Source organism: Daktulosphaira vitifoliae, unplaced genomic scaffold (assembly GCF_025091365.1).
Source record: "Daktulosphaira vitifoliae isolate Bord-2020 unplaced genomic scaffold, ASM2509136v1 Scaffold_3, whole genome shotgun sequence".
Lineage (NCBI taxonomy): Eukaryota > Metazoa > Arthropoda > Insecta > Hemiptera > Phylloxeridae > Daktulosphaira > Daktulosphaira vitifoliae.
In genome coordinates, this window is record NW_026099574.1 from 40856131 (window position 1) to 40876087 (window position 19957).

At 26.6% G+C, this 19957-nt stretch overlaps 1 protein-coding gene across 1 annotated transcript in view; it reads right to left on the reverse strand.

Annotated features, from left to right (window-relative positions):
* Window positions 1-645: 645 nt before the first annotated feature.
* Window positions 646-19957, reverse strand: part of LOC126902168 (proto-oncogene tyrosine-protein kinase ROS-like) — a 42752-nt gene continuing 23440 nt past the window's right edge. The window contains exons 9-24 of the mRNA XM_050679194.1: window positions 18214-18283; window positions 16322-16508; window positions 13802-13954; window positions 13572-13736; window positions 13333-13514; window positions 12927-13265; window positions 12597-12863; window positions 11549-11742; window positions 11022-11485; window positions 10359-10550; window positions 4312-4530; window positions 3772-4244; window positions 3469-3707; window positions 2270-2461; window positions 2082-2206; window positions 646-1312 (exon numbers count right to left, since the gene is read on the reverse strand). Of these exons, the coding sequence (XP_050535151.1) occupies window positions 1029-1312; window positions 2082-2206; window positions 2270-2461; window positions 3469-3707; window positions 3772-4244; window positions 4312-4530; window positions 10359-10550; window positions 11022-11485; window positions 11549-11742; window positions 12597-12863; window positions 12927-13265; window positions 13333-13514; window positions 13572-13736; window positions 13802-13954; window positions 16322-16508; window positions 18214-18283 (3745 nt within the window). The 3' untranslated portion in view covers window positions 646-1028. The remainder of the gene's footprint in view (window positions 1313-2081; window positions 2207-2269; window positions 2462-3468; window positions 3708-3771; window positions 4245-4311; window positions 4531-10358; window positions 10551-11021; window positions 11486-11548; window positions 11743-12596; window positions 12864-12926; window positions 13266-13332; window positions 13515-13571; window positions 13737-13801; window positions 13955-16321; window positions 16509-18213; window positions 18284-19957) is intronic.

Here is a 19957-nt window from a genome sequence, read left to right on the forward strand (position 1 = left end):
TAAAAATGGCTATTTTGAAATTTTGAAAAAATAACTATTTATTTTATTAGTAATAAATATGGTTTAAACGTAATCTTTTACGTTAATATTTTTAAAAAAATTCAACAAAATGATATTTATATCAAAAATTATGTGTTATCAGTTAGGTTTCCGATACTTTTATATTATATTATAAGAATTACTAATGGTTTAATTTTTTTAAATAAGAATAATGGAATATTATTTCTTTATGGTATATTTAAATAATATTATACTTAAATTAAGCACTTTTCTATTGTTGGGACTATACTTACAAAATCATGTCAATTATGGGTAGTCTTTACGCCTGAATGTTGCTTAATTTTCCTACAAAGAAAAAAAATCGAACTATGGATTATGTAGTCTCTATTTTATTGGCATTATTAAATATACATAATATTAGAAAATATTCATTTTGATAAAAATCTTTACGTCAATCTAAGTCCATACAGCTAATATCTCTAATTAGAAATATTTATATAATACAAAATTTTCTTATTTATGCATATAACACTAACTTTTTAATTAAAAATATATATTTATATATAATTATTTTTTATTTAGGAACTTTTTACTACTAAGAATACATCTTAAACCTTGTAGTATAATTATAAATAACAAAAATAATGTGTTTATATACATTTTTTTTTAAATTAAATAAATGGAAAAAATATGTTTCAAATAATTATTACATAACTTAAATATAGTATGATGTTGTCAATTATCATTGACTATTAACAGTAATCAATCAAATGTATACAAAAAAATAAAATTCAATAAATAATTCAACAAAAATTAACAACCTATTAGTAAAAAACAATGTTTAGTTAACAAAAATTTCAATAAATATATACAAAAATTAAGTTTAAAGCTGAACAAAGAGTAAATAATTACTCCCAAATATATCACATTTCTTTTTATTTTAATATAGTAAATATTAAACATTTTAACAAAAATTTTTTAAGTCTTGTATGCCTTTTGTTCCTCTTAAAACCTCACTTTCATTTAAATTATGATTGTTCTGTACTCATATTGCAATATAATAATGTGTCTTCAGTCATTATTAATTCCGGTTCAGTGTTTCTAGCATTATTTGCTATAGGTGGTTTCAAAGAAGTTTTTGATAAATCAAGATATTCTATACCTCCAAGATTTAAGTATTCATTGTTAATAATTTTGTCAGGCACTTCATATCCTTCATTTGTTTTAGGATGTGTAATTTGTTTATCGTAAGAACCTGAATAAGTAATATCAACTGTATAAGACTCTGATGTAGATAAATTTTGTAGTTGTGCTACAAAAAAAAAAAAAAAAAACTAAAATAAATTAAATTTGTAATTTTAAGGTTATATTATATCAATATAATATCAAGCCTTAATAGATAAAATGATGTGAGCAATAATTTTTTGTGAGAACTATATATTAATATCAAAATGCTCACAATTAAATTTGTTCAATTATCTCTTTTTTTTTTAACACTTCCTAAGCCCATTATGGGCCATAGCGGTCTACGTCAAAGGAGGTTTCTTAACCATTGATACTCTGAGACAGGTGGTTTATCCGTCACCAGAGAGAGAGATGGCGACTCCAATTACTAAATTTAATAATCTATTGCTCGGCAAATGAAGCCGTTTGTGACTGAGTTTTGAACCCGAAGCAGTGCACGTCAAACACTGCTGCTTTACCGACTCAGCTACACTGACCCTTTCAATAATCATTCACATAAAATTAATATTAGCGTGTTTTATTGCTGTTAAAAGATTGGTAGAAGAACAGTTTTTTTATGTTAAAACTTCAAAGTAATTAGTAATCAGTCTTTTTAAAAAAAACTGTAAAATTTATGTTGAATAAGTAAAAAAAATCAATATATTTGTACCTGGTATATGTGACAATTAAATTAATAAGAAAAAAACTAATTTTCAACAAAAAATTTTTTCTATAAAAAAACATAAAATACCACTTACTTTTTATTCGTTAAGGCTCAAATAGATATGTAATGGTTCATTATATCAGTACATTGTTAATTACTAATTAATGATTTACTTATGTACTTATATACTTACAGTCATATGATATATTGACATAATCTAATGGCATGGCCATAAATGATTTTAAAATTTTTAAACAGTACTCAAATTTAGGTCGTTTAATTGGATCATCACTCCAACATCGTTGCATTAAGTTATACCTGTTTAATGTAATTTCATTTAATAGTAATTTTTGTTTTCAAGTCAATTGTTAAATTACTTACAAAGTTCTGGGACAATTTATTGGTTTTTCTAGTCGCCCACCTTGTTGTACATAACAAATAACCTTAAAATTTGAATATCCTGGATATGGGTGTTGTCCCATTGACATTATTTCCCACAATAAAACACCAAAAGCCCAAACATCTGATTGACAAGTAAATACACAATCCACAACTGATTCTGGTGACATCCATCTAAAAACAACATGTGTCTTTAATTAATTCACTTAACAAATATCATTGGTGATAACACCTATATTATTTTATTTATTTATCAGAAATTTTATTCCAACAACAACTAGATAAAATCTTTAAGTTACCATAAAATGTTTTTTCTGATGCTTAATATAATGATTTATTTAAATATTATGTATCCATGAGAAATAGATAAATTATTTAATGATTGCAACAAAAGGATTTCATATATTTTTTGATATATATATTATGATTACTACAAGATAATAATTGGCTTAGGTTTTCTAAACCAATCAAAATGTATTTTTTTACAGAGACACAGATGTTTTAGCGCTCATTGGAACCAAAAACACTATTTATACTTGAACGTTGGTCTAGGGTTATAATATATTCTCACAATTAGCACTAGTACAAAATAATGTTTTACAAATATAATTAAATTAAATTTCCTGCTTTATAAATACAATATAAAAAAATTTTATTTTAAACATTTAATGTTTCATGGAAAAAAAAAAAATTTTCATTAATTCAACTGAGAAAATTTATACAAAAAAATTTAATATACTTTTTTTAAAATTAAAAATCTTTTTTATGACCATAATTATATTTTGAATAAAATTGACTAATAAAAATTTGTTCTTTTCATAATTTTATATTTATAATTTATTAATATATATTGTTCAATATTATTTTAAATTCTAACAAATGTTAAATGAACTAAGAATTTTAGAACTTTTATTGGCTCAATTAAGAACCACCATAGCAGCCTCTCCCAAAGGAGGAGGTTTTTTTAACCATTTATACTCTACGATGGGATGTTAGTCCGTCGCCGGAGAGAGGAGGATGGTGACTTCAACTACTGAACAGATCGTTCGGAAAATGAAGCCGCCCATGACCAAGTTTTGAATCCAAGGCATTGTGCGCTAAGCACTGCCACATTACCGACTCGCCCATACTGTCCACTAAGAAATTATCAATCAAAAGTTGAAAAAATTAAAAATACTAACTTTACAGGCAATAAAGATTCTCCAGCCCTTCTATAATAATCATGAGTGTAAATATTGCGAGCTAGACCAAAATCTCCTATTTTGACAACAAGATTTCTAGGATCAGATGATGTTATCAAGCAATTTCTACATGCTAAATCTCGATGAACAAAATGCATTTGTTCCAAATATGAACAACCTTCTGCTACATCAATACACATTCGAATTAAATCAATTAGTGTTAAACATGACTTGGTTACCTAAAAAAACAATATAAAAAAAACAATTAAACATTCAGAAGCAACAAATTTTTCAATGTCTTACTGAAGTAGGCCTGTTTTTCCTTAAATAACTTAATAAATCTCCACCTTCCATAAGTTCCATAATAATAAAATTTGGATCATTATCTATACAAACTCCAATAAGTTGCAAAATATGTTTATGTTTAAAGTTATTCATTAGCTTAGCTTCTTTCATGAATGCTGCCATTTCACTTTGAGTTGCTCCTTCTTTCAATACTTTAATGGCAACTCTTGTTTCAGTTTCACAATTAATAAGATTTTTAATCTTGCCTTCAAAGACTTCCCCAAATGCTCCAGATCCTAACTGTTTATTAAGTGAGATCTGCTCCCGTTTAATAATTGGTAATTCACTTTTTTCTTTTTTTTTAAATAAAACAGCACCTTGATATCCAACATTAATTGCGTGAAAGAAAGTTGACCTTTGAGGCATTTCTCTCAGCCGACCTAACTCTACATCAGGTCTCATAGGTCCTTTGGTTTTACATGGTCCCCAATCTATGTAAAAACAACTTTGAATAAAAAGAAAATAGTGATTAAAAAAAAACTTAATTCAAATACTTACAGTAATTTGTAATCATGGCTAAAATTAAACACATGAATATAAAACATGCAATTAAAACAATTTTTGGAATATTTTCATCTCTTAAAGTTTCAACTTGGTATTGAGCTTTAAAAGGTTCATCAGAAGCTATATAGTCACTCCAACCAAATGTATTGCGTGCTCTTACTCGAAACATAAATGACAAATTTGGTTTAACATCAGGAATAAACCAATAGTTATCTAAAAATATTTTTTTGAAATATATTATAGAAATGGTAAGATCAAGAAATAGTTAAATATAAACATATTATAAATGAAATTCAGGGTGATTCATTATGGATTAAATTTTCGTAGGGGAAAATATTATTTAATTCGAGAAATTCTACAATATTTATTTATTTATTTACTATAAATTATACAGGCAATAGCCCAAAAAATACAATATGTACTAGACAGTTAACTTAAAATTATCTAATAACTAAAAATGAAACATTAATAACTTAAGCTTGACAAAGAGAAAAAGAAAAATTTAAACATAATCAAAAATTTAAATATTAAATAGGAAGGCTAAATGACTACATAAAAAATGAAAAGAATGTAAAAAATCAGGGTCATTATTTGCAATGCACATTAAACGTGGGAGAGCGGAATGAAAAATATAATTAGAAGATGAATGAGGAATGAGGAAAGGGGCAGTATAGCGAGTTGAACGAACAGGTAACCGATAGTTCAATTTAAAAAGTAGGACAGGAGAATCAATCAAGCCAGCTGAGAGTTTAGAAAGGAAACGGATATTAGAGTCATGTCTTCTAGCAGATAAGGAAGGAAGTTGTAAGAAATTTTGAATAGGAGTTAAGTCATGAGGTGGATGGGGGATATTAAGGATATGAGCCGCAAAGCGTAAAAATTTACGATGCAATCTTTCAAGCATCATAGAGTCGGTAGCTATGTAAGGATCCCATAAAACCGAACCATACTTAAGGATAGGGCGAACTAGTGAATAAAAAAGATTTTTTAGTGGTCTTGAGAGGTGAAATTTATGAGAAATTCTCTGAATAAAACCTAAAGTTTTCAGAGCCTTACAACATACTTCTTCAATATGAAGTCGAAAATTTAAAGTAGGAGTAAGACGAAACCCAAGGTCAACTATAGAAGGAACAGAAGAAATAGGATGGTTATGAATATAGTAAGTTGAAGATATATGATTAGAAATACGTGAAAAAGTCATTTTATAACATAGAGGTATTAAAAGTCAAGCCCATTGATTCAGCCCAACTAACTAAGCGATCTAGATCAGTTTGAAGTAAAGTAGCATCGAAACTATTTGTAATACGCATAAACAATTTGAAGTCATCTGCAAAAAGTATTTTAGCATGCTGTAAAACAGAATTTGCGCCATTTACAAAAATGGAAAAAGAAGGGGAGATAGGATTGAACCTCGTGGAACACCGGAGGAGGGGGTTATCACTTCAGAAGCACAACCTTGAACATTTACCTACTGGTTTCTTTCAGTTAAATATGAAATTAACCAAGAGAGGAGTGGTTCACCAAAACCAGCGAAGGCTTTTGAAAAATCAGTATAAATGACATCTACTTGAGCATGGACAAGGAAAGAATCGGTAATGAAAGATTTAAATACAAGATTGCATGTTAAAGTAGATCGGCCATGACGGAAACCATGTTGTTCGTTAATACGAAAGTTATTATTACTAGATTTAATTGAATGAAAGACAAGGGACTCAAAAAGTTTTGATAAATGAGAAAGGTTAGAAATAGGACGATAATTCACAACTTGAGTAGGATCACCGGATTTAAAAAGGGGAGTAATAGAGGAAATTTTGAAAATGGATGGAAACGATCCTTCATCAAGAGATTTTTGGAAAAGCATCCAGAGTGGGAAGGATATTGAATGTCGTAGGTTAAATAGGAAGTTACCAGGAATACCGTCAGGCCCAATAGATTTATTATTATTAAGGTTAGATAGACGACCATTGAAAACATCATCTATTGAAAAAGAGGCGTTATTAGGAAGATCGTAAAATAAATGGGGGGGAGGATATTAAGAGAAGGGGAAGAGGATTGAGAAAAGACGGAGGAAAAATGTTTACAAAATATGTTTGACATAGACAGTGTACTATCGGAAACTGCGCCATTATAACTAACGCAATTAGGAAGAACAGAAGATTTATTTTTACGTACAAATTTCCAGAAGAATTTAGGGTTTGTAAGAAGGCAGATTTCAGCTTTAGCAGTATATGAACGAAAATATTTCTTAAAAAGATATTTATAGCATACACGGCATTGTGAAAAATGACGATAGTTATCAAGAGAAGGGGTTTTTTTAAATTTATAATGAGCATACCTTTTTTCAAAAACAAGGTTTCTCAATTCAGAGTTAAACCATGGAGGAAATGTGGAGGAATGGGATTTATGTTGAGGAACGAATTGTAATATTGAAGAGTGAAGTGCATCCATGAAGCTATTTACTGCTTGATCCACATTTAAAGAGGAAAAAGTTGACTTCCAATTATAGGAGTTTAAAAATTGTTCAATACTCAGATAATTAGCCAAATTAAAGTTAAAGAAAGTTTTGAGTAAAGAGGAATTAGAAAACTGGTTAGTAACTGGAAAGGAAAGATTGAGAGCAGGGTGATAGGGGTCAATAGGAACACATGGCTCAGGAGCCAAGCTAACTGATATGTCAGGAACGTTACTAAACACTAGATCTAAAAGTGAGCCATGTGAATTTAAAATACAGTTATGCTGTAGAAACCATGAAAAGCAAATGTTTTAGGATACAGAAGAAACGAGAAGGTAAAAGAGAAGAATATATAATTCCACTAGCATCATTAGACCAATTAAATTCTGGCAAATTGAAATCATCACAAAAAATAAAAGAAAACTTTGGATAACGATGGATAATATAATCAACGGAAGAGACATAGGCATCATAGAGGGACAAATCACTGGATGGAGGAAGGTAGACGGAGCTTATAACAAAAAAACGAGAATCTAATTTAAAGGAGACAAACAATTGTTCTACAGATTTATTGGGAACAGTAATTTAAAAAGTTGGAATATCTCTACGTACTGCATTAAGTACGCCGCCACCACGAGAACATGAACGGTCACATCGGAAAACATTATAATTCGTGAGACCAAGTTCACTAGAATGAAATGAGTAATTTAACCAAGTTTCAGTGAGAAGTATAAAAATAAAATCAAAATATGCAACATTACACTTAAAGTTAAATCATTTTGTACGAAGACCTCGACAATTTTGATAGAGACCAAAAAAATCTACAATACAATGCGCTTGTTTTTTGAGGTAGAATTGCCGTTTTTTGAGCGTTATTTCACAATTGAAGGAAATCCATTGACGTAGGCGATGTTTATATCTTTCTCGCCGGCGGCAAATCGACGATCAAATTCACGGTGACAGGATCGAAGAAGTTCACGTTCAAGAAGAGTTTTATCACGAACGATATTGAATGATTAGGCGACTCTAGGGATAGATTTCTTAGCGTTTGAATAGGAGGATAAGACGCTTAATGCAACCTCCTTAGAACTAAAAATTATTTTTAGCGTTCGAGAAGAATCGGTAGAAACTTTACCCAAGCGGATCAATTTGAAATCTGGCTGTAATGAGACCGAGAAGGGCTCTAGTGCAGACTTCAAATGATTAATGTCATCGATAACTCGAGCTGATATAACTGAGGAAGTAGATTCAGGAACACCGTGAGCAATAAGATTGAAGCAACAGCGTTCACGATCGGATAGTTCCTGAATGATTTTTGGCACGAAAGTAACATAGTCAATTTGAGGAAAGAGTTCTAAATGTTTAACTTTATCCTTGAGACTTGAAATTTCTTCACGTAGAGAATTATTTTCAGCTTGAAGTTCAGTTATTTGCGCTGATAGAAAAGATAATTTTGCAATAAGTTCATTTAATTGAGTAGTATAGGTATCTGCATAAAATTTGCTTTAAGAAAGCATCTGATCCTGTTTTTGTTGCAAGAAATTTATTGCTAAAAGAATATCTTCATTTGAAGTAGGCTCCAGGGATGAACTAGATTTAGTTTTTAGTAGGCGACTAGGAAGTAAACTCTTAACAGGAGTGTCACTTTTTACTTTTGAACTAATAGGTGATTTAGAGTTCATAATTTTTTTTTTTTTTTTTATCACAAGTAATATATATTTGAGACGACCTTGCGGTTTTAATCAACATTTTTTACAAAAGTTTACATCTAAAATTACATAAAATGTATAATTAAGATATTATACACAATGAAGGAGAGAAACTTCCAGTGAAGAGTCTCCAAACTTCAGTAAATTTACATTAAATAATATATATTTACAACAAGTCGTATGGTTTATTTTTTTTTCTTCTAACATCTTGTGAGTAATCAAGCAGTTGAGCAGCAGCTATGTTGACGTGGGTCTTCAGACGATTTTCATGTGCCCTGGCATACCGTTGAATTTCTTCTCTGACGGTTGGTATCATCATATCCATTCATAATATGAATATTGTCATTTTTTTCGTACATGTACGCATTTGTAATAGTACGGAGAGTAACGTTTTGCATAGTTTGAAATTATCAATCCAAGACTTGCTAGCACAGCCCCATAGTTGAATGCCGTAAGTCCATATTGGTTTTAAGATAGATACATAAAGTAATCTTTTATTTTCTATTGATAATTGTGATCTCCGACCAATTAACCAATACATATTACTTCTTTTTTGTTTTAATTTCATTTTAATGTGTATACTCCAGTTTAATTTAGAGTCTAAATGCATACCTAGATATTTTGCCGACTTTTCTTGTGGGATTAATTTACCATCAAACATTATCGGGTTGGGCTTTGTTACTCTATTTGTAAAGTTCACGTGTACTGATTTTGAACTATTTAATAGTATCTTCCATTTTTTTGTCCATATAAGGATACTATCAACATTGATTTGCAAATTTGTTGTGGCGATCGAAAGGTCTTTATCACATAGAGTTCATAATTAAAGATTGAAATATGATGACAAACAGGCGTTTAAGTCTCCGCAAATAAAGTAATGAAATTAGCAACAAGTAGTAACTAAAACTATTACTGAACAAGCACTGATAAGAAGAATCGAGTAAACTGCGTCAGCATAAAAGAAGTATAAAATTACCCAAAAGTAAGGCGTCTTAAAGCAGGAAAACAAGTATACTTAAGTAACAAAAACTGATAAAGAAACTATGAATATGATTAACTAAGTGTAAGAATATACCAGATCAATTAAAGTTGTAAAATGAATAACTGTCACTAAAACAATACTGATAACACTTATTGTAACAATATGTAATTAAATTAATTTATTTTTCATCCTATCAAGGATAAAAACATAAATTTTAATTTTCTTCAATAGGAATCCCTATTTTTAGTTTGTTGGTATGATAGAAAAAAGATTTCAAACAATTTTGATCTTAAAATGCAAAATCATCATTAGTTTGATTTAAATAATAACAAGGTCAATAATAAGCTGTTTTAATGGTCATAAATTATTTTTATGACATTTATCAAAAATTTTTTTCTACACTTGTAGTTCAACAATGTCAATAGTAAACTTGTGTTGAATATAAAATTATGCATCAATTAATAGACTGTAATTATAAAATAGATTTAAGATAAAATTTCTGTATAATGAATTATATTTTTCTTATTATTGTTATTAAATAATAGTTAAACTTTAAGAAAATAGAAAAACATGGAAAACTAATAAGAGTTATTATCAGCAGTATAGCCGCAGAGTCTTTGGCCCACATTGATAGCAGTATACATCTTTAAAATGAAGTGATGAGAAAAAAAAAAGTCAAAATTATAGAATTTTATAGATTTTTTTACTATACGCCACTAGTTATAACAATTATTAATTTTACAATAGGCATAAAGCTTTCTTCTATATAATTATAGAAAAAATAATTTCTTCTATCTAATTTAGTATAATTCAATTATACTTTCTTAATTTTTTTTATAGATAAAAATACAACTACAAATAAAAATGATGATATTAAATATTATAGAATAAGTATTACTAGGTCCTTTATAAACTGGCATCCAGTCATGTTCTATATTTCTCAAACTTCTTTTATTTCTATCATCTATAACAAATCTCCTGTCCAAATGATATATTACTTCTACAGCAGACTCTGACTTGTCCCAATGAACGGTACAACCAGATAACAAACAATTTACCTTTGGAAGTCCTGGTGGATTCGGTCGTTTAACTATAACAATAATATAACCATCTTTTTATTTAATTATTATTTAAGTTTATAAATGTTTATGATGTGACTATTGACAATATAAATGATCAATGATACAAACTAATATTAATAAATAAATGAAATTAAAATAACATTTAAAATATATTAATTACAAGACAAAAAATGTTATGTTAACTTGTACATTTTCATCCAATAATTTTTTTCTAAAAATTATTTTATTTTACAAGACATTATAATTGATCCAGGCATTAAAATATTGTAAAAAAATGTTTGAAAAGAATAAATTTTATTAAAAATTTAATAATTTTTATAGTTCAATAAGTATTTTTAAAGAATTAAAAATAAGGTAACATTTGTTAAAGTGTTTTGGGGGACTCATTGTACCTTGATAAATGTTATTGGTTAACACTTAAAGAAATATTTTAACTAAAAAATGAGTCACATCACAAAATTATTTTATTTTATTTTTACATGTTTCAGGCATTCTATCAATTGTAAAAACAGCATTTATGTTATCCAAATAATTAGTCGTATTGTAATTTTTGATGATAGGCAGATTATTTTCTTCTTCAATACTTAAAAAATATAAAGATTTTTTATTTGTAGTCCAAAATAAGTTATTCCTATCAACAGCCATTGATGTTATGCCATGTATTGGAAACATAAATTTTACAGTCCAACATTCACAACCATATATATCAGAAATAATAATATTTTGTTTGTCACTATCAATCCATAGAAGTTTATTTTTGCCATTATTGGAAATGTATAAAGTAATAACATCATTAATAGGGTTCATATTTGAACAATTACAATTGTTTTTTTCATTATCCAAAATAGAATTATAAAATCGATGAATACTATGAGTATCCATACTCAGTTTCATTACTTTCTTAGTACCATAAAAGTTAGATTTTTCAATCCAAATCAACATTCTATATTTTAATAATTATATAAGTATTTATTTTAATTGATTAAAAAACAATAAATTATCATACCTTTCAGAAGGAACTACTAAAAAATTTATAGTACTATGTAAACTTGTAATGATAATATTTCGAGATCCAGATATAAGGTCCCAACTTATAATAGTAGACTGATTAATAGAGGTTTCACACCAAAGTAATGTTCTTGACACCCAATCAAATGACAAGTTTTCAATCTTCACTCGATTATCTGTTTTAGTATAAACCTACAGTAAAATAATTAGTATTTATTTTCTTTTAAATTTTTTTCAAGTAATTTAATAAAATATTCATAAATTAGTAATATTGAATGGATTCATATAAAATTATGATAGTTTAAAACAAATTATTTAAAAACATTTCAAATAGTCAGAGACGTATTTAGAGTTTTGACACCCCAGATAAAGTTTTATTACCACCCCTATACACCATCTCAATTTTAAATATAATGGTTACAAAAAAATGTTGCTGTCTGGAGCAACGGTACTCAATTGCCCCCTTTTATAAACGTCCCTGCAAGTAGTTAAATAATATTTTTTCTAACAAAATTCTATTTATTAATAAAAATTTTTTTTAAAAATCATTTTTAAAGTCAATGGTTAAAACAGATATATTTAATAATTTAATTTTTTATTACATATTTTTTTGTAATTGTTTTTACACATTGCAAAAAATAATATTTGCTACAAAATGAAAACCTAAAACATTTAATTTCTCACTTGTTTCAATTTTATTATAACATTTTACTAATAGTAAAAATTTAAACAAGCTCAAAAAATAAATAAAAATTATTAAATTAAATATTTTAGGTGTGTATCTTATGAAAAATTTTAGCTTTTACAATGTACAATAATAATTACAAAAAATGTACATTTTTTGAAAAATTAACAGTTTTAAACAAAAATCTCATTTTTCCATGTTATTCAAATAGGAAGTAAAGTATTCTTGAAAAACGTCTTAGAATTGATCAAGATAGATAAAATTTAGACGGCTACCGTCTTTTTAGTGTGTATTGTTAATTTTTAGAACAACAAAATACATTTTATTTCCAGTTTAATGTTTTACATAAAATAGTATTTACCTTAGTTTGATCAGATATATTAATAGAAGAATTAAAAATGTTGATACCATCACTCCAATAAACAATATCTTCAAGAGAATCAAATGCTACAAATTTCACTAAACTATCAGTCTTAATAAGTGTTTGGTTATTTAGCTTGTTTGCATGAAATATTAATATTTCAGAATCAAATACCATTGCAGTATTTAAACTTGTAACTGAAAAAACTTTATTTAGAACAATAACTTTACTCCATTTTCCACAACTTGCTGTTGAACAAGCTTTAATCTGTGTAATTAAAAAATAATAATTTAAAGGAGACATTATACTTATATTAGTTATTAAGTTTACTTTGAATTCATAATCTATGTTTAATGATAGATTTTTCCAGGTTGTTTGAATACTTGAAGAAATAATTGTTTTATTTGAGCAATTTCTCCAGATATAGTCATTATTGTATTGACAATGAACTTCATAATGAGATATATTGTCTAATCTAGAGTGTTGTAAGACAATATCTCTATTTTGGTCAGAGAAGTTAATTTTTGTAAAAATTCTTATATTAGTAGGCTCAGGAGGAATTGGTGAAAAAACAGTAACAGTTTTAGATGAGCCCCATACAGTAGTTGCTTCAATACTTATTTTTAACGGAACACTGTGTATTAAAACATGAGTATTGGGTGTATTAAACTGAAAAATAAATGGTTTAAATGTATTTTAAAGATCAATAATAACCAGTAGTTATATTTAAACTAACATTACTAATGCATGAATTTGTATTGTCTTCCTTTTCCAAAACTATTACATTATATAAAACCAATCCATGGTTAACATTAGTCACTGGGTTCCATACAATTTCAAAAGTTGTATCATTAATTTTAGGATACACTTTAATCATATTAATATTAACTTCTTCAGGTATAACTGTAGTATTAGATCCTACATTATATTAAAAATTATACAAGATATATAAATTTGATCTTAAAAATAAAATACCATTAGGTTTAGGTCGGGTATGTGGATCAAGCACAGTAAATGTCTGTATACCATTAAAATTCAAAGCTTTTATGATGGCTGGATACTGACCATCTGAATCACTAATCACCAAATCATTACCATTTTGAAGCCACAATAAATGATGGTCTACATAGAATAAAGGTCCTGGATATAAAAGAAAATAATTTGACATCTACAACTAATTCATAAGGTATATTATTATGTTGTACCTTGAGAATTTAAATTTTCAAACTCCTGCACAGGACTAAAAATAGAATCTATAAGTTTTTCAAAAGTAGGCGCTCGAAATAACTTTGACTTATCCTTTTCTCTTAGTATCCAATATACCCAATGTCCAACAGAATCTACAGCCAAACTTGTAACTAAAAATAAAGAAGCAAAATAAAAAACTTAAGGGTAGACACTAACTAGTAAGTACACTTAATTTTTTCTTAAATGAATATTTATTTGTAGAATATTTAAATATTTAATATTTTTAAATATTTACATAATGAATATTTCATACATATTAAATTTAGTACAATAAGTAAATTTTTATACAATTTCTTAAAAAATATTTTTATATTACAAAATATAACTTTTATGAATTTAGGGTAATTAATTTTTAAAATTAAGAGATAGGAAAATATTTTTATATCTAAAATATAGGCACTAGGTTGTAAGTACTTATTAAGCCGTAGAATGATAATTAAAAAAAAATACATTTTTTTTATACAATAATAACAGTTTGTAATTCACATAAAAAAATTGTCTGTATGTAAAATCTCGATTTTTCAGAACATAGAAAAAACTAAATTAAATACCAACCATTATTTATTTTTATTTTTATCATTATTATTTTTATTTTTCATTTTATTCATTATTTATTAAAGATTTCACATATTTTTTTCATATAAAAGATTATTTTTTTCTGTATCCAAAAATAATAAAAGCTCATTGTGTCAATTCTATAAGTAGAATTATTTTTCTCCATAAATGTCAATTTTTTATTTAATCTTGGTGACTATTTACACATAAAAGATGAGTAATTGTGGGAATCTTTTGTTTATTTAATTTGTAATGTATAAGTGATCGATTTATCATAAACCACTCATTTAATCGCAAAATTAATACAATAATGAAAACAATTTTTTTCATTTTTTATTTACATATATTTCATGGATGTCAACTAATAATTACTTTTTAGCATCATCCCTTATAATGTCTAGGGGTGTCTACTCTATTTTTTTAAATACAACATATATATTTAACTAACTTATAGTAGTGGTCTAAACTATAAGACAACCTCAAATTTTACATTTCATGTGTTTTGATTTTAGGCTTGTACACAATCATAAGCATTATTATTTTTTTTTTTTTTTGTAATTTACTATAAAATAAGTTTATCTTTTCAATATGCTATTTAAAAATCATGTAAAAACGTATATATTTCATGTTATTTCAAATAATGTATTAAGAAATTTTACAAATTTTCAACATTGATGATATTTAGAAACAAAACATCTTTTTTTTTTAATTTAATAAAATAAAACGACATATTTTTTATTATAATTAACATGAAATAATTATAAGGATTTATTTGACAGTTTATAAGTTCAATTATTTAGTATTTAGTTGTTCAACATCCAACTATCTACGCATTTGAATGTTAGTAAAAATTTTTTAAAAATGATTTAATGACTGAATTTTGCTGTATTTGCAAGAATACTTTTAACGAAAATGTAAATAAAATAAAGTTGCAAATGGCACTAATGTAAAATAAACGGTTTTATTTTAAGTTTATAAGCATTAAAAAAAGAAAAAAATTTCATGAATTTACTTGATGATTTAAATGCTTATGATTGTGTACAAGCCCAAAATATAAATATAAATATAAAATTTGAGAGTGTCTTATAATTTTGACCACTACTGTATAAAAAGGGAAATAATCTAATTAAGAAAATAACTGGTGGATAATAATTTTTGGACCAGTATTTTGGAAATTATTATTATTTTTGTATTTAGACAGAACGAAACGTACAGCCGGGAAATGACTAGTGATAAAAATAGCTGCTCCTACTTCTTAATTTCATTTATTACTTTAAATTGTTAATAACTTCTAAAATACTAGTCCAAGAACTATATAAAGAAAATGACTGGTTGCAGTCATTTTCTTAATTAGATTATTTCCTATTTTATATGCTAGTTAAACATGTATGTTGCCATTTAAAATAATAAAGTTGACCCTCTTTTAAGTAATAAATGATGATTCTAAAAAAGAATTATTAGATGAATAATCAAAGAATATTATATGTAACTAAAAGAAATAAAAACTTTCTTTTTTCAATATTGTATTTATTTTTGGGGTAATTGAATGGTTTATAATAAACAACTCTGTATATCAAAATGCTTTATAAGAAAAAAACTAACAATAGCTATTTAGTAATTTCGAAAAAAAAAAATATATGTTTTTTTTACTATTAGAGAAAAATAATAAAAAATAAAAACACATCATAGTAAAATTAATACCTTTTTAGCTTCGCATCAAAGCTAAAATTATGCTTTTAGCATGGTCAAATTGAAAAATTGTTTAAAAAAATGATAGCAAATGATTATTGGAACAAAAGTTATTGAATGATATATCTTTGTAACCGACTATGTTATTAATCAGTGTAAATTATACCCACAAAGTTTTTTAAATAATCCATTTATAATATTTACTTAAAATTGAATTTAAATTTGAAACTTACTTTCTCCAGTTATATAGTTAACTGTGTAGTAATTATAAAGTTCTTTTCCATTAAGTTTAGATGATTGAATTGAATATTCAGTAGACCAATATAAGTATCCTCCAACAGATTCAACCTTCAATTCTTTAGCTGTACTAGACGATATAAGTAGTTCTCTTTGACCTCCAAATAAATTTTCTCTTAAAATCTAAAATAATTAAGAATAAAATAAATGATATGTTTTACATTTTTCTATTTCCCAAACGTAATATGCTAAAACAGGTGGTAGTCATCTTTCACATTTTAAGGAGTTAAAGATTATTATTGGCTATGCCAATGATGAGCAGGACAGGTATTATGGTCAGTTTGCACCAGCTTGCAACCAATGAAAAAAATACAATAAAAATTTTGTTGACACCCTGGGGATCGAACTCATGACTGTGAGCCAAAACATACTTTTCTACCTGCTAGGCTAGTCTGACCTCATATAATATAAAATAATTATATAAATATATAGTGTACAGTAAGTAAAGAAATGGGTTTCTATTGTTCACAGAAAAATAGCATTCGATAGCCATTTTCACCATGAAGACAAAATAAAGTCCAAAATTTTTTTTTTTTAATATTAAAGTATATTACATAAGCTTTAATTTAATATATATATATATATATATATATATAAGTGTCAGTATTTCCGGAACACTTTTAAAAATTAAGTTGAAAAAGTTCTACTTTCTATATGCATTTATGTTTTGAAGCCCCCTTGTATTAAGGGAAATGGTTTAATTTAAAAAAAAAGTATGTCGAATGAAAGAAGTATATAAATATTATTTCATATAAAAAAATTGTATTGATCCATACATTTTTCAAAAAGTTATAACATTTTAAAGTTAAAAATGTAAAATATAGAATCGAGAATTTTAACACAAAAATAGCATACAGGAGCTATTTTCACCATGAAGACAAAATAAAGCTCGAAATTATTTTTTCCATAATAAAGTATATTACATTTGCTTTAATTTAAGATATATATAAAAGTGTCAGTATTTCCGGAACATTTTCAAATATCAATTTTTTGTGAAAAAGTTGTCAATTTGAATCCCCCTCTGTGGGCTGGTAAAGGGTTAAATTTATAAAAAAAATATACCAAATGATAGGTAAAGATATCAAGCATCTATATAAAAAAAAAATTATATTGATTTATTCATTTTTGAAAAAGTTATGGCAGTTTTAAGTAAAAAAAATTGAAAAAATTTCGAAAATTAGCGATTTTTAAATTTGTAATTTTTTTGAGGTTTCCCCCATTTACGGGGAACGAAGAAAATTTTTTCAATTTTTGAGGGTGTCTTCGACTAGACACGATTTGTGATCTTTTGACGTATTGTTGAAAGAAATCCGTTCGGTGAGAGCTGAGAAAAAGTGATAACAGACACAAAAAAATAAATAAATAAAAAAAAAAATACATCATAGTAAAATTAATACCTTCTCAGCTTCGCATCGAAGCTAATAAAACCACAGTAACAAGGGATATTGGCTACTACATATTAAAAATATTTATAGTTTAATTATTTATATTTACATTTCATAAATATTTTAAATTTTATATTACAAAAAATATTTTAAGAATTGTAATATTACAAGCAGGCACGTAGATATGGGTGGGCCTGGCTCCTCTTAGATTTAATGTGACTCAGGGCCGGCCGCCACAAATTTAAAATTCAATTATTTTTACAAATTATCAAAAACAACCGTCGTTTAAATAACGTAACTGTGTTCCAGATCGAAATACCGCATGTCCAAAATATTACATAAAGACTCGATGAAAAAATGATTTTCTCCACTATTGATTTAAAAAGTGCATATTTTCATATTCCGGTTGAGCCTAATGACATTTCAAAAACAGCAGTAATTACGCCATTCGGATTATATGGATTTTTAGCAATGCCATTTGGCCTACGCAACGCTGCATAACTTTTCAGCGTCCTATCAATAAAATCGTAAGTGACTTAGATTTTTTTGAATCTTATTTAGACGATATTCTCGTCTCTTCAGAGTCTGAACATCTCGAACGTTCAAACGTTTTATTTACGCTTCTACAAGACTATAACACAGGCACGTAGACATAGTCCCATTAAATCCCCTTGGATTTAATGGGACCCAGGGCCCAAATTTAAAATTCAATTATTTTTACGAATTATCAAAAACGTACTAGGCCTTATATACATTGAAATTATTATTAATTTGTGATTACTATTGGGTAATACAGTTATTATTATGGGTGTATTTTCATTTTTATATTCATAGAAAACGTTATTTGAAAAAGATAACGTTCTAGACGTAATAATAAATGGAATAGCAGTTACTCCAAATGTGGTTGTAGGTAAATTTTTTTAACTCTGGTCCAACAAATGATAACAAACTACCAAGTATCTGCAATGATTAGAATCTAGTTGATTACAAAATTCGACAGAGTAATACTCCATGAAAATTTGTTCGATATATCTTATCTTTAATCTGTTTCTTTTTTTATAATTTAGTAGTTACAATAGGTAATCTATTTGTTTTTGTTAATTTGTTATTTGCGTGCTCTAAATAATAGTAATAAAAATATGACTAAAAAAAAGGCAGGAATTGTTTTTAATTTTAAATAAAATAAATTTTACATTGTTTAAAATTTATATTTATTTTAAAAATTATTTATAACTTATTTGTTATTAGTATTTAGGTATAAATTATTTTTTCTTAATAGCTTAAAAGTTGAAAAATTAAATCAGTTTATGTTCACATCATTATTTTATTTATTTTTCACAATATGAAAAATTCATCCCGATAATTAAGATGAAAGTATTTTTTTTTTTTTAATTATAGGTACTATCCATTTTTTATAATACTGTAATAATTAGTATACTTTATAAGAAAACAATTTGTTTTTAACCAGCCAATGGTAAATTCTTGAACTTGTAAGATTCATAGTATGGGATACTGTCTAAGGAGGAGTGAAGGGAGCTCCCCCCCAAAAGCTTTTCATGGGAAACAAATTATGGAAAATGATACAAGGGCCCAAAATTGTTGGCCCCTCCAATAAACATTTTCTGGCTACAAGCCTGATTACAAGTGTTATATAGTATAATAGATATAAATTATATAATTTAAAACCTATAACAATAGTCTAAGTTTTAACTATTATAAATATTTACAACCTAGCAACATTATCAATACTAATGAACCATAAGTTTTAAAAATATTTAAGTAGGTGATTATTTAATTCTTCAATAAAATTAAATAAAAGCTAAAAATATAACATTTATAAATAATAATTACAGATTTTAGCTTCGATGCGAAGCGGAGAAGTTATTAATTTTACTATGATGTGTTTTTTTATTTTTTTTATTTATTTTTTTTAATGTCTGTTGCCACTTTTTCTCAGCTCTCACTGGACCGATTTCTTTCAAAAATACGTCAAAAGATCACAAATCGTATCTAGTTGGAGACATTACCCTTAAAACTTGAAAAAAATTCCCTCGTTCCCCGCAAATGGGGGAAATATCCAAAAAAATTACAAATTTAAAAATCGCTAATTTTCGTAATTTTTTCACTTTTTTTTCTTAAAACTTCCATAACTTTTTGAAAAATCAACAAATCAACATAATTTTTTTT